We start from the raw sequence: 24,604 nt of genomic DNA, 5'->3' as shown, positions 1-24,604 counted from the left end.
GTGTGTGCAAACTTCCTACATGCTATTAAAGTGCATTTTACCCAGTCAAACCTCCCACAAAACAACTGCACAGGTACATATTAAGAACAGTAGTTACATTACAAACTCGTTTCACAGTTTTAGGAATGTAACATACAATATTTAACAACTTTTAGACCGAAGTCTTTCACTGAACATAATAATTAGTGCTCACCTCACGGAGTTCCAGGTGGGACTGACTCACCGCGAGACAGCAGGCAGGATGCGTGTCCCGGAGGACCAGAAAAGTAAGTGTGTCGATGTCAAAATAAAAGCCTTAACTCCCAAAAGTGCAATAAAACAAAACGAAAGGAATGAAATCAACTTAAATCAATAAAATAAAACGTTTAGGAGTATTAGTGGAATGTATTAAAGTGTATTTTGTGATGGGGTGTAATTATCTATACAAGGCAACAAGGCACTTGTTACATTCACCCCACAGAATTACACCTACATCGAATAAAAAAAAACTGTGCCTACCTCGTGTCACACTAGTCACAAGCTTACTATGAGAACCACACACTGCGGAACAATCCAACGATACCTGTCACCTAATAAAAGGCCAGGAGGGCACCAGGAGTGGCCAACTCCCACCATACCTCCAGGGATAACGACGGTGCCTTATACACCATCCAGCTACACTTGACCATACCATGACGAGGGCACATACACATAAATAAAACTGTTACTCCTCATCACCACAAAGGACACTGTATCAGGCCGTAAGTGCTATACACAACACTGCAGCTAACCTCACACACGTTTGATAGAGGCTTGCGGCTCGAAGCCCATCATACTCTCAAGTTGGACCATTGTCTCTATCAGCCGAAAGACTGGCTTGATGACCCTACCGAACCTGGACGTGTAGTGTTCAGTGGTCTGTGGACCCTGGCTCTGACCAGGCACACTGACACTCATTAGCTCAGGAGTACGCCCTGGTTGTGTGGACACAACACTGTCATCATGCTGGACTACAGCAGGGGGGGAACTCGGTGGAGCAAGCAACAGTGGGGGACTGGCGGCACTTGCCACTGGAAGCTCACTCAGAGCAGGGGACATCCCCTGGGGGGAATACGGACGTAGCCCGTCATCCTCACTCTCCACTGAAGACTGCTCTTGCACCCATGATGCGGTGCGATCCCCATCAGGTCCATCTCCCATGGAAGGTCCATCTCCCATGGAAGGCTCTGCCGCCACACTGTCCGCGTCTGAGGCACTAGCTTCAGGCATGACTGAGAGGGAGGCTTCACCAGGCGCACAGGTGTCGCTGTCCGCGGCTAGACCCTCATCATCAAATGACCCGTCCAAGGGGAGGAAGTTGACCTGAAGCAGGAGGTTCCTGTGGACTGTCTTCTCCCGTCCAGTCCGGTCTCTGATCCGATATATGTGGCACTGTGGTCTGGAAGCAATGACGGTGTAGACGTCCGGCTCCCATTTGTCCGCTAGCTTCCGCTTCCCTCTGGCGCCCTTGTTCGCCACCAGGACCCGATCACCCACCGAGAGGGGCAAGCCCTTCATCTTTTTGTTGTACTGGTCAGCCTGATGCCCCTGTTCCACTGAGGTGTGCCTCTGGGCCAACAGCATAGCAGACTGGAGATCGGCCGCCAGGGACTTCACATAGGCATCATAGTCACAGACCACCTCGTCCTGGAGCACATTCTTAAACAGCAGATCAACTGGCAGACGCGGGACCCTCCCGAACATCAGGTAAAAGGGGGCAAAGCCAGTCGTCTCATGCTGTGTACAATTGTAGGCGAAGGTCAGGCTCTGGACCATCTGGGGCCATCTGTGCTTAGACTCCGATGGCAGGGAGCGCAGCATCCCACCCAGGGTCCTATTGAATCTCTCAGTGCCACCATTCCCCATAGGGTGATACGGAGTGGTCCGGGACTGCGTGACCCCTGCTAACTCCAGCAGCTCCGCCATCAACTCACTCTGGAAGTTCGCTCCTTGGTCCGAATGCAGGCGCTGTGGGAAGCCATACACACAGAAATAGTTGTCCCACAGCTTTTTAGCAACCTTCTTCGCGGTTTGGTCTTTGCAGGGGAAGGCGTGGGCCAGCTTTGTAAAGTGATCAGTTATGACCAGAACATCCACAGACTTGTTGTTCTTATCTTCAGCTGACCAGAAGTCGATGCACACCAGCTCCAGTGGTGCAGAGGTTATTATGCTCTCCAGAGGGGCTCTGGCCGCCGGCTCTGGAGTCTTGCTGAGTACGCATCTGGGACAGTTCCTCACATGGCCCCGCACATCCTTCTCCATGTCATACCAGTAGAAACGCTGACGTACGAGAGACAGCGTCCTAGGTTGACCTTGGTGACCAGCCAAGTCATGCACTCCAGACAGCGCCTCCGACTTCAAGGACTCAGGCAGAACATACTGGAACCTCTTGTGCCTGGTCATGTGGTCCTTCGTAACCCTGTACAATATGCCGTTCTGCATAGCGAGCCTCTCCCACTGCTTCAGCATCCTCAAGGCGGGCTGATCTTCATAGCAGCGCTCGCGTCTGGAGGGTCTGCGGCCCCTTTCAACGTAAAAGATGACTCTGGAGACGGTGGCGTCTTTTCGCTGGCGGGCCTGCAGATCGGCCAACGACAAGGAGGAGACTGCGTCGTGGTCGGCAGTGACAACAGTGGACAGGTGACCCGCCATAGATACTGCCCTGTGTCTTGGCGCAGAGTCCCAGTCTTCCTGGGAGGAAAGCACCGTGGAGGTCTCATCCGCCGACATGGACACATCAGCAACCGCACATCCAGAAGGGGTCACTAGAGCTTGGGGCTGGCATGTCAGACGGAAGATATCCTGCACCCCCCTGTTCTCCACATCACACACCTGCTCCAGAAGAGCGGAGTAAGGCTCGGTCAAGAGACGCCGGCTGAGCGGCCTCACGAAGGGATCTCTGCTCAGCGCATCGGCCACTGTATTCAGCCTCCCAGGCACATGCTTGATGTCGAAGCAGTAAGGGGCCAGCTTGGACACCCAGCGCTGCTCGCATGCGTCAAGTTTAGGCTTGGTCATGATGTACGTGAGTGGATTATTATCAGTCCACACAGTGAACTTGTGACCCTTGAGCCAGTGACTGAATTTGTCACACACTGACCATTTGAGGGCCAGGAACTCCAGTCTGTGGGCAGGATAGTTCGCTTGACTGCGGCTGAGCGACTTGCTCGCAAAGGCGATTGGTCTGGCCTTCTCCTCCCCGACAGGGACTTGAGAGAGCACTGCTCCAATACCGTCCAACGACGCGTCAGTGGAGAGGATGAACGGCCTCTCAAAGTCTGGGTGAGCCAGCACTACACATTCGACGAGCGCCCTCTTGAGCTCCTCAAACGCAGTCTCACAGGCGGGAGTCCAGTCCTCAGGAGTCAGCTTCCGGAACGTACCGGCTCTCGTACGACCAGCACTGGTCTTCCCTTTCCTCTTCTGGCCAGCTGTCAAGGCAAAGAGGGGCTTGGCTATACTGGAGCAGCCATGTATGAAATTTTGGTAATACAACACCATGCCGAGGAAGGATCTCACTCTCTTCGGAGCGGGAGTGCGGCCATCCGACTCCATCAGATCCTCTCTCTGGAAGCCAGAGATGACGGAGACCTTCTCTTGGTCGACAGAGACACCACCGGCATCGACCACATGACCCAGGAACCTGACCGACCTCTGTAAGAAGTTACATTTCTTCTGTGAGAGCTTGAGGTTGTTCACTCTGAGTCTGCAGAAGACCACCTCCAATCGCTTCAACGCCTCCTCCTCAGACGGCGCAAACACCAGCAGGTCGTCCAAGTAGCACAAGAGGCTGGAGTAGTTGAGGTCGCCAAAGATGCCGAGCATCATACGCATGAAAGATGCCGGACTGTTGCACAGGCCTTGCGGGAGTCTGTTGTACTCGTACAAGCCCAGTGGTGTTGTGAAGGCAGTGTACCGCCGGTCAGACACATGGAGAGGGACGTTGTAGAACCCTGAGGTCAGATCCATGGTGCTAAAGAAAGCGTTCCCACCAAGGGCAGCAAGGCAGTCGGACTGATGGGGCAACGGGTGAGCATCTTTGACGGTCTTTGCGTTGAGCCAGCGGAAATCCGTACAGATCCTGAGGTCTCCATTCTTCTTCCACACCATGACCAGAGGTGAGGCATACTCGCTCATCGACTTGGAGATTATCCCCTTCACCTCCATCTCAGTCAACACCTCTCTCAGTTTGTGATAGTCAGCTGGGGGGACACGCCTAAAGGGCAGGCGGAACGGACGGTCGTCCGAGAGGTGGATACGGTGCACAAAGTCTTTGACCTTTCCACAGTCCAGCTTGTCCTTGGAGAAGACATCTTGATACGTCACCAGTAGGTCAGCTAGCCTCTTCTTCCCATCAGGAGACACATCACATGACTTGATGTTCACGTCCTCCAGTCCACAGTCGGCCAACATCTGCTCAGCATCTAACGAGGAGCCAGGAGAGGCGGAGGAGCTGGAGACACCAGACTGCTGCTGACACAGGCCCTGAGTGATGGACAGATCTTCAACAGCAAGACAAGGTGAGACATCAGCCAGTTTGGCATTACGACGGAGTGTGATGGGGCTCTGTGTCGGGTTCAAGACCTTCATGGGGACCCAGCGGTCGCCCCACATGGGAGTCACCACTCTCCCCACTATGATGTTGCGAGGGGCCGACCTCGCTGAGGTGGGCTCCACAATAACTGTACTCCCAGGAGACACATGTGCACTGGCTGGTAGCTTCCCCCACACTAGATACTCCTGCTGAGGGAGGAGGGTAACCGCCTGGCATAGCTTCACTGTGCCTATCACCCCGGGCGGGTCTGGGCCCGACCAGCGGGAGGTGCAGCTTAAGAGCTCAAGGAACTTCTCACACTCAGGGTCTCTGTTTCTGCAGGACACAAGCTCCCAGTACTTTTCAGTCGACTTCAGCCTTTGGAGAACGGACTTGATTACATTAGTGCCAATTATAAACTCGTCTCTCTGACCTGGCACAACCAACGTAGGAACCACAAATTTTGACCCACAAACTTCAATCTCCAAATCATAGACACACTTTGGTCGAGTAGTCAAGCCACCACAACCAACCAGCACCACATTCACAGGTGCCGGCTGGACACGAGGGAGAACACCAGCGGTTTGTAACTTTTGTTCACCCTCCTCACTGAGCGTGCATGACATACTACCAGAATCCAACATCCCCCTCAATGTGTACTTGTCACTGACTAACACTGGAGCATAAAACAGTTCACTAGCTCCGTTCACTCTCTGTGACCCAACAAAGATGGCTGTTTCGTTTTCTGGAAGTAATCTGCAGCTGTTTACATAGATGGCTTCTAAGTCTGGTTCTCTCTCGAGGGTTTCATTCACTTTGCCCATACTATCCCTCTCATTGCATGGGCTGGCTAGTTTAAAGGGGCAGCATTGACAGGATGGGTCTGAGCGGGTCTGTTGGAGGGAGATGCTGATCCAGCTGATGGCTGGGAGATGCCAGGGCATGAGTCCTCATAGTGACCAGGGCGGAAACAGCGGTGGCACAGCCGATGGTACATACAGTGTTGACGAGTGTTATGACTGCTGTCTTGACACACTTCGCATGGGTCGTGCTGGTTGTGCGGGTAACTCTGCTGATTCGGTCTGGCCTGGTTGCGCGAATAACCCTGCTGACTTGGTCTGGCCTGGTTGCGCGAGTAACTCTGCTGACTCGGTCTGGCCTGGTTGCGTGAGTGGTACGTCTGCCCATTACTTGGCTGGATGTGGGAGCGAGACGGCTGACCAGGCTGAGCCTGTACTGCTGGGGCCAGCGAGGCCGAACACAGTGAGAGCACACGGTCTAGCAAGTCAACCACCTGATGAAGGCCAGGGTCTACAGAGGGGGGACACGCCGGGGCAGGAGTCATTAAGATGGGTGTAGGAGGGCTGAGGGCCTGCGTTGCGGCTAAGACCCTGTGGGGCTCACCAAGCTGTTCATGAAAAGAGCCAAAGGAGGGAGGCTGCTGTGACTGCACAACAACAGAAGACTGCTGGGCCCCACCATACAGGACAGGAGGGGATGGGCCACCAGCCATGGGGCTCTGACTGCATGCCGAGATGTTAACCTGCTGTGCCCGTGAACTGGATCTCCTTTGGTCTCTCTGGTAACCATCTAGACGCTCCTGGACCTCAGCTGCAGTCCACTGCTCCACAGGCTTCAGCTGGAAGGACATAGCTAGACTGGGATCTGGGCAGTGCGTGATCAACATCATCACGACCTCGGCGCTCGCATCATCAACACACCGACCCCGGCGACGTAGACACTCATCTGCAACATCGATTGCTTTATTCAGCCGGACCCAGTAATCCATCACTCCCTCACTAGGCCTGGGAACCATGGCATAGAAGTCGGCCATGGGCATACTGGAGTATGTCAGCTCGCTGAAGTTACGCTTTAAAATGTCAAACACAGCTGCAGGGGTCATATTGGCAGACAACTCAGGCCGGCTACGCAGTGACACCTTCACTATGTCTCTAGCTTTACCAGTCAACCTGCCCATCACTAGATCACACAATTCTCTGTCGGTTTTACAACTCGCTCTAGACAGATACACTAGCATCATGTCTTCCCACTCATGTATGGAGACTGGCTCAGTGCGATCACCTCTGAAGAACGGAGGTGGTTTAGTCTCCGCCTGCACTATCACTTTCATCCTTGACATGTCTGCACACCCAGAAAAACATTGTGGTTGGGGTGCGGGGACCTTGGGCTCAGGGGCGGGGACCTGGGGCTCAGGGACGGGGACCTGGGGCTGATAACTGGTCTGGTGCATGGCATGCAGAGTAGATGCAATTTGTTCTCCTATCTGTATGGCAAGGTCTGTGACGAGGCTGCTTAAATCCTCTGACCTAGCGAGTTGCGGGGCTGCATCATTGCCATGCGTGATTGGAGTAGATGTGGCCACTGGCCCCACTGCTTCAAACACTGACTGGCGAACTATAGACTGACTCAGTTCCACAGGTCTTCCCCTCCCACACATAAGAGCTGACTGACCCCTGCCATATACAGGCATCATACCCACCATCTCCAGATCTGGTGGTCCTGCTTCAGACATGTTCAAGAATAAAAAATAAAAATGCTTTAGAGGGCTATAAACAAAAGAAAAGTATGTGTGAATGTGTTAAATGGCCGCTTGTTACTGCTCAGACTTTAAACACTAGACTACACACGAATACATGTAGGCTACTGTATGGCTAACCATTCACAATTTACCAGAACAGATGGGGGGGGGAAAAAATAATATATATATATATATATATATCTCATTACCAGCCAACCATATAAACAAATTGGTTCCCAATTATATTTACAGTGGGCATGTGTTAGATAGCAACACTTGTTACTGCTCAAACTTTGAACATTAGACCATAGGCTATCTATTCACAATACATAACAGATGAAAGAAAAAGAAAAAAAATACAGTGGTCTTGTACAACTAGTGTCGTCTCCAATTACTGTATCATTACAATAATATTTACAATTACAATCAATAGCATATTATTATCAAACAAAAACAACCAATATCACATATGCGCTTATCCTATGCGCACACGTTAACGTTCGACGTTGTACTCAGCACAGCCAGTTGAATGAAGAAGCGGCGTGCAGACAGCGTCCCCGGTGGGCAGGCGAGCGTTGTCCGTTGTCCGAGGTCAAACGGCACCACGTGTGACCGGTGTAGTATGGTATACTCTCTGACGGCGTTGTGTTAAGGACGACAGACATGGATGACTGTTGACGGACTTTATTTCCCTCCTGTTAGGTTACAAAGGCAACAATATGCAGCAGCATTAGGAACACGACATCTGCAGCACGAGCTCACGGAGTTCCAGGTGGGACTGGCTCATAAGAATGACACATTTTAATATACAATTACATTGGAAAAATATACACAATTGAATACAAAACGGACACATGGGAGCTACTGTACACACATACCTGTTAGGTTACAAAGGCAACAATATGCAGCAGCATTAGGAACACGACATCTGCAGCACGAGCTATGGTTGAGAAAAGACGTGACTGCATTAACTCCATGTTAACAGCGCACGTGTGTGCAAACTTCCTACATGCTATTAAAGTGCATTTTACCCAGTCAAACCTCCCACAAAACAACTGCACAGGTACATATTAAGAACAGTAGTTACATTACAAACTCGTTTCACAGTTTTAGGAATGTAACATACAATATTTAACAACTTTTAGACCGAAGTCTTTCACTGAACATAATAATTAGTGCTCACCTCACGGAGTTCCAGGTGGGACTGACTCACCGCGAGACAGCAGGCAGGATGCGTGTCCCGGAGGACCAGAAAAGTAAGTGTGTCGATGTCAAAATAAAAGCCTTAACTCCCAAAAGTGCAATAAAACAAAACGAAAGGAATGAAATCAACTTAAATCAATAAAATAAAACGTTTAGGAGTATTAGTGGAATGTATTAAAGTGTATTTTGTGATGGGGTGTAATTATCTATACAAGGCAACAAGGCACTTGTTACATCAGCGTCGGCGCCATCCATCCTCTCCGGGCCATGTCCCTCGTCGTCTCTTGTGCGCTGTTGTATAGTGTGGTGCCTTCGTACCAGTGTACCTTCAGCGAGGTCATAGGTGATTAGAACCTGATTTCTTTCTCCTTTAGAATTATTTTTATTTCTGCATAGCTCCGACGCCTCACAGCCACCTCTGTTGAATAGTCGTGATCAAAAGTCACTTTCCTTCCTTCTACTTCTATCTTCGCCTGCCAGGCTGCTCTGAGAATGCTTTCTTTCATTTTATATATATAGTGTTCTTACCTTGTATCTGATGTAATGCAAAAGAAATAATCCAATTATCTGTCATTCCAAATACTGCTCGTGGAGGTCCGTCCCACATTACCGAACGTTACACATGAACGGGCGGGCGGGGTTACTGTTCCATACCATCGTTGCAAAGGCCTACCTCGCCTGAGCACCTAAACCCCGCCCGCATGGCTCGGATCGTCCCAGAAAAGAAACTACACCATTTCCAATGGAGTGCAATACCAGCTGGAAGGTGGCGGTCAGGGGCGGGGCTAGGGGGTGGCTACTTGGGCTCAAGCCCCGAATGTTTTCTGAAAAGCCCCGAATCTATTTAAAAAAATATATATATATTTTTTTTTGGGACAATTAATCATTGTTACATGAAAATATGTTTGCACCTGATTTAGCAGAAGCTAATTTCCATCTGTAGTCTATCCAGCTGCTAACTTTATTTGAGTGAGTTAAGTCTTGGTGTTATGGTAGACTCAGACCTAAGCTTTAAATCACAATCAACAAGTTGACAAAAACATAATTCTTCCACCTTAGAAACATAGCTAAAGTACGGCCATTTATATGTCTTACCTTGACTTTGTCTATTTTACTGCTATCTATTTTATGCTTTATATCTGCACTTTATGCATTGCTCTTGATCTGCCAATGTTGTGCTCATTTTATGCCTGTCTTTTTGTATTGCTGTGAAGCACTTTGAGCTGCAATTCTTGTATGAAAGGTGCTATACAAACACAGTGTATTATTATTATTATTATTATTATTATTATTATTATTATTATTATTATTATTATTATTATTATTATTATTATTATTATTATTATTATTATTATTATTATTATTATTATTATTATTATTATTATTATTATTATTATTATTATTATTATTATAAATTATTATAGTTTGCTTCATTAATTAAAGGGTGTGAATTTAAGTGTTCTCTAGTGCCTTTTGTCTGCTTTAAAGTGGAAATGAAGCAGTGCGATAAATACATATTCATAGCATCACATTAGTATTTAGATAAGCCACAGAAGAAGTCACGTTATAAAAATAAGCAGTTTCTAAGAAAAAACGATTTGTTGTGTACATTTCTGAAGCATTTAGCATTATGGGCGCGGCCATTTTGTTGCTGACGTCATACCGTGGCTTGGGTGTATACACTCTGGTTAGCTGCCTATATTGAATGGGTCAGTCAGCAAATAAAATGTTGCCTACAAAACAACGGGACCGCGGTGGTTCTGTTTGTATTGCTCCTGGCTGTTCAAACTAATTTTACCATGTGAGAGAGAGGAAAGTTGGTTAATTTCCACAAACTACCAGTGAAAAAAACAGTGTTGTTGACATGTTGGCTCGGGCTGCCTGCACCCAGACGGCGCGACCAGCCTGTTGGACAGGGAAGGAGGATCTGCAGCGAACACTTCATTGCCTCGGATTATGTTGTTGGGGTGGGATGTTTGTCCAGAAGACCACTAATCAGCTGAAGCCGGACGCGGTTCCCTCGGTCTTCGACAGACAGACCGGCGTTAGCTCTCGGGGCCCGGCGTTAGCTCTCGCTAGCTAGCGTTAGCAACCGGAGCGTCGCGGAGCATTCAGCCTGCTGGCTACACAGCTTGTGTAGCCAGCAGGCTGAATGCTCCGCGACGCTGGTTGAAGTGGGTCTAGGTAGCCAGCAGGCTGAATGCTCCGCGACGCTGGTTGAAGTGGGTCTAGGTAGCCAGCAGGCTGAATGCTGGCAATGCGGTTGTTCATTCACCGGCTTCTGTGCGCCGCCCGCGGCTTGACTCGGTTCAGCGTTCACCCTGATGTAAAGTAGCGATTTTTATTGTTTTGTCATGACAACCCAATTACATAATCCAACATATGTGTAAAGAAACAACATATTCCAGTTAACGGAATATTTTTTAATGATTCATTACGGTATAAATTAGGTTAACTGGAGCCAGCGGGGCAATGCGGTTGTTCATTCACCGGCTTCAGTGCGCCGCCCGCGGCTTGACTCGGTTCAGCGTTCACCCTGATGTAAAGTAGCGATTTTTATTGTTTTGTCATGACAACCCAATTACATAATCCAACATATGTGTAAAGAAACAACATATTCCAGTTAACGGAATATTTTTTAATGATTCATTACGGTATAAATTAGGTTAACTGGAGCCAGCGGGGCAATGCGGTTGTTCATTCACCGGCTTCAGTGCGCCGCCCGCGGCTTGACTCGGTTCAGCGTTCACCCTGATGTAAAGTAGCGATTTTTATTGTTTTGTCATGACAACCCAATTACATAATCCAACATATGTGTAAAGAAACAACATATTCCAGTTAACGGAATATTTTTTAATGATTCATTACGGTATAAATTAGGTTAACTGGAGCCAGTTTTTGTCATGACAACCCAATTGCTAACGCTAGCTAGCGAGAGCTAACGCCTGGCCCCGGCTGGTGCCAACTAGCTAGCGATCGCTCCCGAGAGCTAACGCCGGTCTGTCTGTCGAAGACCGAGGGAACCGCGTCCGGCTTCAGCTGATTAGTGGTCTTCTGGACAAACATCCCACCCCAACAACATAATCCGAGGCAATGAAGTGTTCGCTGCAGATCCTCCTTCCCTGTCCAACAGGCTGGTCGCGCCGTCTGGGTGCAGGCAGCCCGAGCCAACATGTCAACAACACTGTTTTTTTCACTGGTAGTTTGTGGAAATTAACCAACTTTCCTCTCTCTCACATGGTAAAATTAGTTTGAACAGCCAGGAGCAATACAAACAGAACCACCGCGGTCCCGTTGTTTTGTAGGCAACATTTTATTTGCTGACTGACCCATTCAATATAGGCAGCTAACCAGAGTGTATACACCCAAGCCACGGTATGACGTCAGCCATGACGTCAGCAACAAAATGGCGGCGCCCATGTTGAAAACAGGGATATTATATTATATTTTTCAGACAAATAAGATAGATTTCACATTTGATTATAGAACCCTGTCTTACACAAGGTACACAACAAACAAACTAGGATCACATTGCTCACTGCTTCATCTCCACTTTAAGGTGGTGGTATAAGTTAAAGGTTGTGGTGTCGAAGTTAAAAAAATCCGTGCCCGCTAACGCGGGCACCTATCTGGGCTAAGCCCCGGATCTCCTACAATCCTAAATCCGCCCCTGGTGGCGGTATTTGCCCTTTTGCAAGCTCAGACCCATTCCCAATGATAACATCAGGCTGGATGGAGGAAAATGAATGGATATAGTTAATAAAAGAAATAACAATTAAAACCAGAGTTTTCTCGTGATTGGCACTGAACGGTTGGCGAGTTAACCCGACTTTTCTCGTGGCTGGCGTAGAATGAGTTAAAACAAACACAAATAAAAACAAGATAGTGAGAGCACACAAATACAAAAAAATATTTGAAAATGTCTTCACATTTCTATGACAACATGAGCACTCCATGGCAAGAAGGTGTCCAATATTTTCTTTAAAATGATCAATTCCAAAGAGGGATTCTAGCTTCAAATCAAAAGAGGCGCCATAAAACGTATGTGTACGTCCTTTATTCATTGGGGGGAACTATATATGACTCACTATAGCATGCCAGTGAGCACCCATCCTAGTTGAAACGTGTATTTTGTTACTTTTTAAGGTACACTGTAAAAAAATAATTTTTTCACAGGAAATTCACTGTATTATTTTACAGATTACTTTTGTTTTTCTACTTTAAGTGTAAATGCCGGGCGGCTACGTGGCGTAGTGGGCAAGGCGCTCGCCACGAAATGCTGGAGACGCTGGGCTCGTCAGTTCGAGCCCAGCGCTCCACATTTGCTTTCAGTTTAGCTGGTCATCCGTACTAATACACATTGGCCGTATTAGGGGGTGGGAAACTGATGGGTGGGGATCGGGCGTTGTGGACAGCGACTCCTACAGGTCGGTTGGTGCGCCTGCGCAGTAGAATCAGGAAGTGTCTGGGGCAGCGTGAGCCTCCCACGCGTTACTCCTCGCCACTGAGAGATCGAGCTGCGCAGGTGAAAAGATGCGACTGCTGTTACCTCAAGTACCGGAGGGGACTTGTGCTATGTATGACTTAGTCCACATTGCAGCCGGCTTGTGGGAGGAAAGAAACAGCGTCCGTGACAGGGGAGGGTTGAATTGGATGATACGAAATTGGGATGGGAGAAAATATAGAAAATGGGAGAAAAAGTGGATAAAAAAAAAAAAGTGTAAATGCCATACAAATACAGTAAATGACCTTTTATCAAAATATTTGTTCTATGTAGGATTGCAAGTAACTGTCTAACTGCATATATAACTGTTTCCACTAGAGGGCGCTCTAGGCGGAGTCACTCGTGCTACCACCAGGTGGCGATGTCTCCTCCTCCTCTACCTCTTTCCCACCTGCCTCTCACCAAGAGGAGAGCTCTTGTACGGCTGCTTACCATGTGAATAATAATAAACCACGCCAAAGGCTAAAGATAGAAACCATGCCTCTTGACCACATGATTGTCGCCCCATAGCCAGATTCTGTCAACAATATTAACCATTAAATAAAAATAAAGGTTGTAATCTGTAAATGTATTTGATTTACTGTAATTTGACAGTATAGTATTTGGCAACAATTGATGCCAGACATTTACCGTTTTCTTGCAGCTTTTTTTCCTACAGTGTAGGCTAGTGGTTCGTATCCACTTCTAGTCATTGTGTAAGCTAGCTACACACTGTGGGTCTCTCTCTCTTCTTACTACACACACAGAGATGATAAGGATACCTATCCGCTTGTCTGACTCTGGGGAAGACGGCAAATAACCCCCCTTAAAAGAGAATCATGAATTGTATGGATTTTTTGTTGTCATATGAACACATACACACAAGTAAGCTTCTCATTCACAGTGTTTTCATAGTAACGTCACACTGGGCTCAGGGAATTATACGTTACTGTTTTCATAGAGCAGTAAAGTCACACTGGGCTCAAGGAAATTCACTGTATTGTTTTCTACAGTAAAGTCACACTGGGCTCAAGGAATTATACTGTATATTGTTTTCAAGTTTCTACAAACTCCCACGATCTCTGCTGTCACCTTCCTTATCAATTCACAACACACAGACAGTGTTCTGATTTTAATGATATTGTCATCTGTCACTTCCTCCAGGCCTGGACCAGTGTTCCGCCTTGAGCTGTGAGTACCGCTGCCACAGTTCTCCTGCAGGTGGGACGTGTTACTGCCCCGAGGGTTTCATCGTGGCCAATGACAGCCGCTCCTGTGTGGGTGAGTGGGGATTGTACTTATTTTAACCATATTTTTTTTTATTTGACCATAGACATGTGGGATATATTCACATACATTATTATAATTTTTTTTTTGTATCTCTCTTTCTCCGATTTTCTTCTCGGTTTTCTCCCCGTTCCAATTTAGTCGTTGTGCCCATTCCCCCCCCTCCCCTACCTGGTTGTCGTGCGCATGTTCTCCTACTGGTCGGTACAAGGGAACCCTGAAGTATCCGCACGCTTCCTCCGACACGTGCGTCGACAGCCAGTGGCTCTCTTCTCACCTGGCAGCGAGGGCTCTCATTGGTGAAGTGTAACGCGTGGGAGGGAGGTCACGCTGCCTTCCTCAAGTCCTGCCTCCGCTGAGCAAGCGCCCAGACCTGACCTGTAGGCGTCGCTGTCCACAACCCCAGTTTCCCACCCACGGCTTCCCTCCCCCTAACCCAGCCAAACGAGTTAGTATAGCGATCAGCCCAAGCCAAGGCAATGCTGACTCTGGGAGTCGAGACCGCAGCCTCTTGCATTGGTGACGAGCGCAATCTCCGCTACGCCACCTGACCGCCTGATATTCACATACATTCTTGAAGAGTTTTATTTGTAGATGGAAAAGGAACTTTCTTGGACTCAAAAAGGACTTGTTGTAAATCACACCTTAAAAAGAAAATTGGCAAATACAATTGAAAACTTATTTTGTTTATTAACAAAGGATCCCCATTAGCTGACGCCAAGACGTCAACTAGTCTTCCTGGGGTCCGAGACAACATTAAAACATTACAACATATACATTACAATTAAAACATAATACAATTAAAACATAGCAAGACATACCAACCGAGGAAACACAACATAGCAAGACGTACCAACCGAGGAAACACAACAACATTAACACACAAACAAATTATATCTAAATATATACAAATCAAAGGTAACATATTGCATTACTCAACATTATCAATATTGGCTCACATGTAAGATTTAAATTTATTTTTGAAGCTTGCTATACCTCTTATGTCACGTATGTCACTTGGAAGACAATTCCATGCCCTGATAGCCCTATATAAAACTGTTCTTTGCATACTGTTAGTATTTGCATGGGGTAGAATAATCTGCCCTCTACTTGCCCCTCTGGTAAAATGCATGTGCACATTTGAGCTGTAAATTATTTTATCTGTGATATATTTAGGACTGTGGGTTGTGATGACTTTATGAAAACAAATGTATAAGTTGGCAGAAAGTATTTTCTCAACACTCCGCCAACTAAGACGTTCATGCATTTGAACAACACTAGTCCTATATGAACAACCAAGAACGAGTCTTGCTGCCTTATTTTGTACCAATTGTAACCTATTTAGCAACTGTTTTGAAGCAGAAGCCCACACTACAGAACAGTAATCCAAGTGGCACAAAACCAAAGCACAAACAATCTGATTAAACAATGCAAATGGAAGGAATGGTGCACATTTCCTGGCAGTAGCAACAGCTCTACCCATTTTAAAAACAGTTTTGTTTATGTGATCAGACCATGATAAAGTACTATCAATTAAGCCAAAGGCCTTGAAGCTTAGTTTTTTCAACCTGCTGTATTGGTTGACCTGCAATTTGTAGAACCAATCTTTGATTGGTCCCAAAAAGCATACAAACAGTTTTTGATATGTTAAGCACCAGCTTATTTGTTTTTATCCAGTCATATAAAATGTCCAATTCACCAGCCAAAACCGGATTAAGCTCAGAGTCTGTATCTGCAGCATAATAAAGGGTTGAATCATCAGCATATAAAGTCAGACTAGCCTTATGAATAGAAAAAGGCATATCATTAGTAAAAATAGAGAATAAGAGGGGCCCCAGGCATGCACTCCCCTGTGGGACACCGCATTCTAACCCTCTATTGCCTGACAAAGCACCATTAAAATAGACCCTCTGAGACCTCAAGGACAAATAACTCCTGAAAAATAAAATTGCTGTGTTATTAAAACCATAGCAGATGAGTTTTTGTATTAAAAGATTGTAATCGATCACATCAAATGCGGCACTGAAGTCTAACATAATAGCACCCACCAGCATTGAACTGTCGATAGCTGAAAGCCAACTATCAGACATTTGTGTTATCAGACACAATCTTTTCCAGTAATTTACTGAGAACAGGTAAAATGCTAATAGGCCTACTGTTGGGACCTCCAAAAGGTAATTTAGCATCTTTAGGAAGTGGAATGATCTTCCCCTCCTTCTATAACAAAGGACACATGCCACTGATTAAACACATATAAAAAATGTGACAGATTGGTGCAGAGATATGAGACGCAGCTATTCTCAACCATTTGCTATCCAGGTGGTCATTGCCAGTGGATTTAGAGACTGGTAGAGAGCGCAATAGCCTATCCACAGTCACAATATCCACCTGTTGGAATTCAAAAACACAGTTTTACCCTTAATAATGTGTTCTTTTATCAACACCTCAGAGTTGTTATTGACAATATTATCCATTCCCTGCCTAAGCTTGGACACCTTGTTTACAAAATAGTCATTAAAATAATCACCAATGTGAAGAGGCTTTGTCAGATAAATACCACCATCTGATTCCACAAACGAAGCCAGGGCAGATTTTTTACCCATGATTTCATTCAGTACATTCCAGAGTTTTTTACTGTCCCTACTGCTTTCTGAGATGTTCTGCTTATAATAGGTTCTCTTACTTAATCTGTTAATTTTAGTAACCTGGTTTCTTAATTTACAGTAATGATTTATATCTTCAATTAGACCTGATTAAAAACTAAATCTTCTTGGCCTCATCTCTTTGCAACATTAAGTCCTTTAAAGAGTTACCATAGCAACCATGGTCGCGTGTGCACCGTCACAAGCCTGCGCCATTGTTTACTGCAGTAAGAAACACGTTAGCGTCCAGCCTGTGCTTTTTCCTCACCGCCCGTCAGCCAATATGTGATGTCGGAGTTGCGATACAACTGTCCATCAATGAAGAGTTTATCGATGAACAGACGGGTCTTTTTGTTGCTGTTCCTGGCGTCCGTCCTAATCGGATGGAGTAGACGCCGTCTCCTCATGATCTCCGGTGGATATTGATCCGTGATCGAGAAGACAGAGCCTTTCAACTCTCTGCCTCTCTCCATGATGGCATGCTTCATTCTGGACTCGGTGACCCTCGCCACTATGGGACGAGACTTCTGGACCCCTGGCTTGGATTGCCCAAGACGGTGCACTCTGCAGAAGCGGGTTGCATCTGCGTCCGGCTTTATCACCTTGAGACTGTCCACCAAGAAAGACCGAACGATCTGCTCCGACTTTAAGTAAGCTCCCTTACAGTACCTACCCTTTCTTCACCATTTTGTTCAGGAAGCCCATGTATAATTATATTATCTCTCATGCTTCGGTTCTGTAGATCCAGCACATCATTCGCCGTTTTGTAGTTGTCTTTTTGGAGCTCGATTGTGACTTTCTGTAGTCTGATAACGTCAGCCCTGAGAGAAGCGTTGTCCTTCTTTAGGACTTCGATCAGGGAGTTGTTGAATTCCACCGATTGCTTTAACTCCTCCACGTCGTCACTTAGCTTCTTCAAAAGATCCAACTTCTCCAGCTGCTTTTGCATGGTTGACATAGACTCACGCATTACTCTTAGTTCTGCAAGAAGTGGGTCCTCCGTATCGCTAGAGGCCAGCTGATTCCTGCTGCGTTTTCTTTCCCGTCCAGCTGCCTTTTTGGCCGACATATTATCATAAAACACGTCAATAAATGCTTCCAAATCGTCGATAGTTTCATCCACTGACAAATCCAGTTTGATAGTAAGATGTTTAATCTCTCTCAAAATGGTTTTATGTGATAGAAACAAGCAAATGTTTGCAAAAGTGCTGGGAAACTGTTGCTGCTGCGAAATGGCGACCTCTAGGCACGACTTATAATAAAACTTGAAAACATATTACCTAGCGTTAGTCCTTGTATCAATCAGTCAATCCGCTGTCTAGAAGATGAAAACACATCTCCATTCCTAGTTCTTATTTTTAGTGGTGGGTGTTGACAGAGTCTGCTATGGGGCGACAATAATATGTTCATGAGGCATGGTTTCTATCTTTAGCCATTAAACGGCGTGGTTTATTTCACATTGGGCTCTGATTGGTCCAACGGAGTTGCCGTAGGTCGCGACTGTCAATCAGAAATAAACAACATGTCTACAAGCTAAGTCGTGTCCGTGTCTGCCCAAGTACATTACATGGTGTCAGAAGCAAAAATAAAATAAGAGAAAATGGCATACTCGCACTTTGAACACCCCAAGATAGACTGGGAGGCTCCTGATTTGTATCAGGAGTTTGGGAGATTCAGAAGTCACGTCGAGTTCGTCTTTGAAGGTCCGCTCTCGGAGCTAGAAGCTAACAAGCGAGCCGGCTGGCTACTGTAGGTACATGGGTCGGCGAGCAAGGCAGAGAAATCTACAAGACGTTAGCCTGGGCTGACGGCGAGAGAGCAGATCCGTCTAAAGTGCTGGATAAGTTTGCCAGCTACATCAGGCCAAGAAAAAACAAGCGGATAGCCAGGCACCGTTTCAGGCAAAGGAAACAAGGACCAAGTGAAGGTTTCGACAACTTTATTAAGGATTTGAGACTCATTCTCATGGACTGTGAGTACCCCGACTCCGACGACATGCTGGTCGATGCAATCATCGCAGGAGTTAGAGAAAAACGGGTCCAAGAACAACTATTGGATAAAGGGGAGGCGCTAACGCTACCTAAAGCTATAGAAATTCCCCAGCGGTTTGAATTGTCACAGAAACAGATAAGAATCGTCAGAGAAGAGGATTCACAAGTCTCAGCAGTATCTGTTAAGCCAAAATACACAGTGCAAAATAAGAGAATGTACAATGAAGGACAGACAACCTGTGTATCAGAGGAAGGCTCCGGAAAACCAACAGGGAAACTGTGCGAGCTGTGGGAGAGACCCCCAGCACAAGTGGAACATGGGGAGGTGCCCAGCTAAAGGCTCAGAGTGTTCCTACTGTCACAAACCCAACCACTGGATGGCAGTGTGTCGCAGGCGTGCAGTTAGCTCTGTGAGTGTTGAGTCAGATCAGGATGACGAATTCTGAACATAAATCTGGCACAGACAGATAACCCGGAGAAGGATAAATGGACAGTAGACCTAAAAATACTGTCTCAGCAAGTGTCGTTTTGGGATCGACACAGGCGCTAAGTGTAATACACTAACCGTAGACAGCTATCAGTCACTAATGCACTCAGGGGAGCTAAAATGCTCTAGTAGAGTACTCCGCTCGTATACTAATCATAAGATTAAGCCTGTAGCTGCAGTTGATCTACAGATGGCATAAAAAAAGTGTGAAGTGAGCGCCGAATTTGAAATAGTAGACATAGCGCAGGAGAATGTGCTCAGTGGAGCTTCAGCAGAGGCTTTAGGCCTTATTGCTCATCTTGACTCACTTCGAAGCAGTGTAGCCACCACAACACAAAGCATACCAGCTGGTCTGCATGAATTTCCAGAGCTACAACGTACCACAGGCACCCTGCCAGGAAAATACACCATCAAACTGGATGAAGATGCAAAGGGTGTGGTCAACGATGTCCGTCGACAGCCAGCTGCGCTCAGAGAAAAGATAGTAGAAAAGCTACATGAGATGGAGAAAGATGGCTTCATCACCAAAGTTGAACAGCCCACAGAATGGGTTAGCTCTATGGTAGCCGTAGTCCGTAATGGCAAGATAAGAATAGATCCAAGTGATTTAAATCAGGTCATAAAAAGGGAACACCACCCAATGCGCACCGTAGAGGAGGTAGTTTCAAGAATACCTAATGCTAAAGTATTCTCAGTGTTACAGTAGATGCTAAATCAGGATTTTTGCAGATAGAACTGGATGAAGCCTCATCCTTTCTAACAACCTTTAATACTCTGATAGGAAGGTTTAGATGGCTGAGACTCCCATTCGGAATAAAATGCGCCCCAGAAATCTTCCAGCGCATCATGGATGAGATGCTTGAGGGCATAGCTGGAGCAATAAGTGTTATGGATGATATCCTAACAGCAGCCCCCACAGTCCAGGAGCACGATGCAATCCTCCGCAGAGTGGCGGAAAGAGCTACAAGCTACAATCTGAAACTCAACTTCCACAAATGTCACATCCGCCAAGCATCAGTGCCGTATGGGACATCTGATAACAGCTTCTGGTCTACAGCCAGACCCCGCAAAAGTGGAAGCGGTTCGGTACATGACGCCACCGACAGACAAAGACTGTGTCAAACGTTTTGTGGGCTTTGTAACATATTTGTCAAAGTTCATACCAAACCTCAGTGAAGTGGATGCCCCGCTGCGTCAGCTTCTCAAAAATGACGTGGAGTTTGCATGGCAGCCAGCTCAGCAGCAAGCCTTTGACAGGCTCAGGGAGTTGTGCACGCATCCTCCAGTGCTGACGTTTTTTGATCCTGCTAAGCCTGTTGAGATACACAGTGATGCAAGCAGCAGTGGATTAGGAGCTGTCCTGCTCCAGGACGGTCATCCCATAGCATTCTCCTCGAGGTCACTGACTGACGCAGAGACGCGTTATGCGCAAATTGAGAAGGAGATGCTCTCCATTGTGCATGCATGCATCAAGTTTCACAACTACATATTTGGAACACATGTCACAGTGTACAATGACCACAAGCCACTCGAAGATATTAAAAAAAAATCACTGCTGGCCACTCCCATGCGCATCCAGAGAATGCGTCTCTCGCTGCAGTGGTACGACTTGACAATCAAGTACAGAAGAGGGAAAGACATGGAGTTGCCCAACACACTATCCAGAGCACAACTCCCAGAGAGCACACCTGAGTTAAGCGGACTAGAGTGTGTCTCCATGCTCAACTATGTTGCAGTAAGTGACCAGAAGTACACAGAGCTGCAAGACAGCACAAAAGAAGAACTAATCTGTCTCCAGCAAACAATTCACCACGGCTGGCCTGAACACAGACGGGAAGTGCCCATTCATGTTCAGCCATATTGGGACTCAAGAAGTCAGTTAGTGCTGTCTGATGGAATCATCTATAAAGGACTGCGTATAGTGGTGCCCCCCACCATGCGTGAGCACATGCAAAAGCTCATACACCAGTCTCACCTAGGCATGGTGAAAAGCAAACAGCAGACACGTGAAGTGCTATACTGGCCAGGCATGAGTGCAGAAATTGAAGAAATGGTCAGAAACTGTAGCAAGTGTGCAGACTTTCAAAACAAGCTGCCCAGACAACCCCTCAAACCAACTGAAACACCAGAGCTGCCATTTGAAGAGGTAGCATCAGATCTGTTCGAGTTCGAAGGCAAGCAGTACATCCTACTTGTGGATTACTACTCAAAATTCATTGAAGTAGATGTACTGAAAGACATGCGAAGCCGCACCGCAATAGAGACTCTGAAAGCTCAGTTCTGCAGACATGGCATTCCTGCCACTCTTCGCACAGACAACGGTCCACAATACTCCTCAGAGGAATTTAAGGACTTCTGCAAGAGCTATGGAATATCACACAAAACATCTTCACCACACACGCCGCACTCAAATGGTGAAGCAGAGCGGGCAGTGCAAACTGTGAAGATGGATTACAGGACAACTCCACTAGAGACAGTGGGATTGTCGCCAGCTCAGCTACTCATGGGCAGGAGGCCACGTGATAAGCTGCCTGCTGCTTGTGAGCTACTTGCACCAAGAGGATATGACCCCCACAAAGTCAAGCGTCTGCTGGACACGAGCAAAGACATTAAAAAGTTCTACTACGACCAAAAGAGAGCAGGCAATTCTCGTATTGCTCTTCAGCCTGGAGATGAGGTTAGGATGCAGCCGCATCCTGGCAACGACAAGTGGTCCCCTGGAGTAATAGTGAAACCCCACAGTGCTCCGCGCTCCTATGTTGTGAACTGTGGAGATAGAGAGTACCGCCGCAACAGTCAACATCTTCGCATGAGCACTCCAGCCGCTAACCATCCTCGCCGCTGGGTACAGGAAGAACCGTGGACTGAAACATTAGGCCCACCCGCTGAGGAGTTACAACCTCCAGCTCTTCCTAGAATACCCCACACCCCACCCAAACCGCCTCCGAGCCCCACCCGAGCCCAGCCACCTGGACTTAATGTTACTAGGCGGGGCCAAGTTGTTAAACCTCCAGATAGACTCAATCTTTAAGTGAATTATGCCATGGACTGAATCTATAAGTGACTGTTCTGTTTGCACTTTAAGTACACTCATTTTCAGGTTATTGGCAAAGTCATTAGCTAAAGTAAAGTTCTCACAGTGACTGTTATTTCGTTAATTGTTATAGTCATTATAGTACTACAGTTGGATAGTCGGTTTCTAATTAAAGTCTGATTATCTAGTTAGTGTGAAATCATTTAAAATAACAAACAAGCAGTTTTGATTTAAAAGTTTGGTGTGAAAATTCATGCATGTGTTATTGTGTATTGTTTTTGCTAAAAGAAGGGAGATGTAACATACTGTGTGTTATCTCACTACACCACACTAACACACTGATGTGATTCGCTTTCTGCATCCGTAGCGTCCCAACGGAGTTGCCGTAGGTTGCGACTGTCAATCAGAAATAAACAACATGTCTACAAGCTAAGTCGTGTCCGTGTCTGCCCAAGTACATTACACACAGCAGTACGCGAGACACGTTATTTTTTTTCATAGCCGCATTTTGCGGAGACGCTCTCTGATTGGCCACTTCATGTGACATGTGCGCCCAATCGTGTGACGCCTGTTTCTGTTTCTACACTGGTTAAGCTTAGGCACTCTTTCGAAGTTGGTTAAGGTTAGAGTTTGTCTTGGAGCAGGGCGATAGAACACCAGCCCTGATTCCAAACTCTAACCGTAACCAACTTCGAAAGAGTCGCCTAAGGTTAACCAGTGATAAACTAGGCGTTAGGTAGTTTGCAGGCTGTTAGACCCGGAAATGGGCAAAGACACAGCTCGTCACGCGATTTGGCGCACATGTCAGTGGCCAATCAGAGAGCGTCAGTCAGTGGCCAATCAGAGAGCGTCTCCGCAAAATGCGGCTACGAAAGAAAATAACGCACATGAGACATCCTTCTCTTATGAGAGCGAAGGTGGAAGAGACAGAGGGGGAGTCGGCATCTCCTTATATACCCTCTACCTGGCGGCAGCATTAACAGCTCCGCCTATAGCGCCCTCCAGTGGAAACAGTTATACATACCGTAGTTAGACAGTTACTCAGTTACTTGCAATCAGGGCCGCCTGGGAGAAATGCGAGGCCCTGTGCAAGATTTAAATGCGAGCCCCCCCCCCTAAAGGTAAAAAAAATTATAAAAATAAAAATTCCATACAGTCAACATATTCTTAAATAATAGCGCTGCCCGAGGCTGGGCATGATACAGTCAACATATAGCAAGAGAGAGAGAGAGAGAAAGAGCGAGAGAGAGGTCCCGTTCTACAGTCAATATACAGTGTTATCGCTTTGTAACACTGTACAAATTTCTCCACAACACACATGTACAAGTGGCAGTAATGCAGAAAATCCAGCAAGGGAAGAAGCAGTGTAGAAAACAGGTGGAGTTTTTGCCTAGCAATGGGAATGCTTTGGCTGTACTATGTAGATAGAAGTACACACTCTAGTGTTGATGTCTTTGTTTACAAGGCTTCAGGTATGGTTGCTCTGCTACAAACACAATAGAGCAGATGTGTGCACATCCAACCTGTTTTAGGCCAGGTGCAGGATAAAACTAAATGTGACTGAAGGAAAAATTGCAATGAACTGACTGACACAATTGACAACTATAAGCAATGCAATGCTCAGAGAGCGAAAGAGCGAGAGAGAGAGAGAGCGAGAGAGAGTCTGTGATGATCCAGACAGAGAGAGTCTGTGGTCCAGAGAGAGAGAGATGAGTCTGTGGTCCAGACAGAGAGAGAGAGAGAGAGATGGGTCTGTGGTCCAGACAAAGAGAGAGAGAGAGATAAGCAAGACAGCTAAGATGAGCCCCTAAAGGATATTCAACTTTTAATGGAAGAACAAAACAGAAGGAAAAGATAACTTCACAAAGGCAACATGAATATACATAGATCCAAAAGGATAAAGATCAACACTTAAATCCAAAGAGAAGAGGGTCTATACCAGAGAAAACAAAGTAGCAAGGAGCCAACGGCCGACATCAGCTAAAGAGGCTAACTGCAAATAGAGTGGCCAGGTACTGACGCTAGCTCGACAGAACGTTAGCTACGACAGCTAGCCGGTCCGCTTGGCTCAATATAACGTTAGCTACGACAGCTAGCCGGCCCGCTTGGCTCAATATAACGTTAGCTACGACAGCTAGCCGGCCCGCTTGGCTCAATATAACGTTAGCTACGATAGCTAGCCGGCCCGCTTGGCTCAACATAACGTCTACGACAGCTAGCCGGCCCGCTAGCTCAACATAACGTTGGCTACGATAGTTAGCCGGCCCGCTAGCTCAACATAACATTAGCTACGATAGCTAGCCGGCCCGTTAGCTCAACATAAGGTTAGCTATGATAGCTAGCCGGCCCGCTGGTCCAACAGAACGTCAGCTACGATAGCTAGCCG

The 24,604-nt window shown here is 46.8% G+C and overlaps 1 protein-coding gene across 1 annotated transcript in view; it reads left to right on the top strand.

Moving 5' to 3' along the window:
• The window catches only part of lrp2b (low density lipoprotein receptor-related protein 2b), a gene marked incomplete at its 5' end in the record, with an annotated part of 304,974 nt that overhangs the window by 34,763 nt on the left and 245,607 nt on the right, over window positions 1-24,604 (top strand). Inside the window, one exon of the mRNA XM_084323212.1 lies at window positions 13,942-14,058. Within this exon, the coding sequence (XP_084179338.1) occupies window positions 13,942-14,058 (117 nt within the window). The remainder of the gene's footprint in view (window positions 1-13,941; window positions 14,059-24,604) is intronic.

Source organism: Notolepis coatsorum (genome assembly GCF_963971535.1).
Source record: "Notolepis coatsorum genome assembly, chromosome: 10".
NCBI lineage: Eukaryota > Metazoa > Chordata > Actinopteri > Aulopiformes > Paralepididae > Notolepis > Notolepis coatsorum.
Note: the sequence above shows the minus strand (reverse complement) of the source record. Positions and strands in the feature narration are given on the sequence as shown.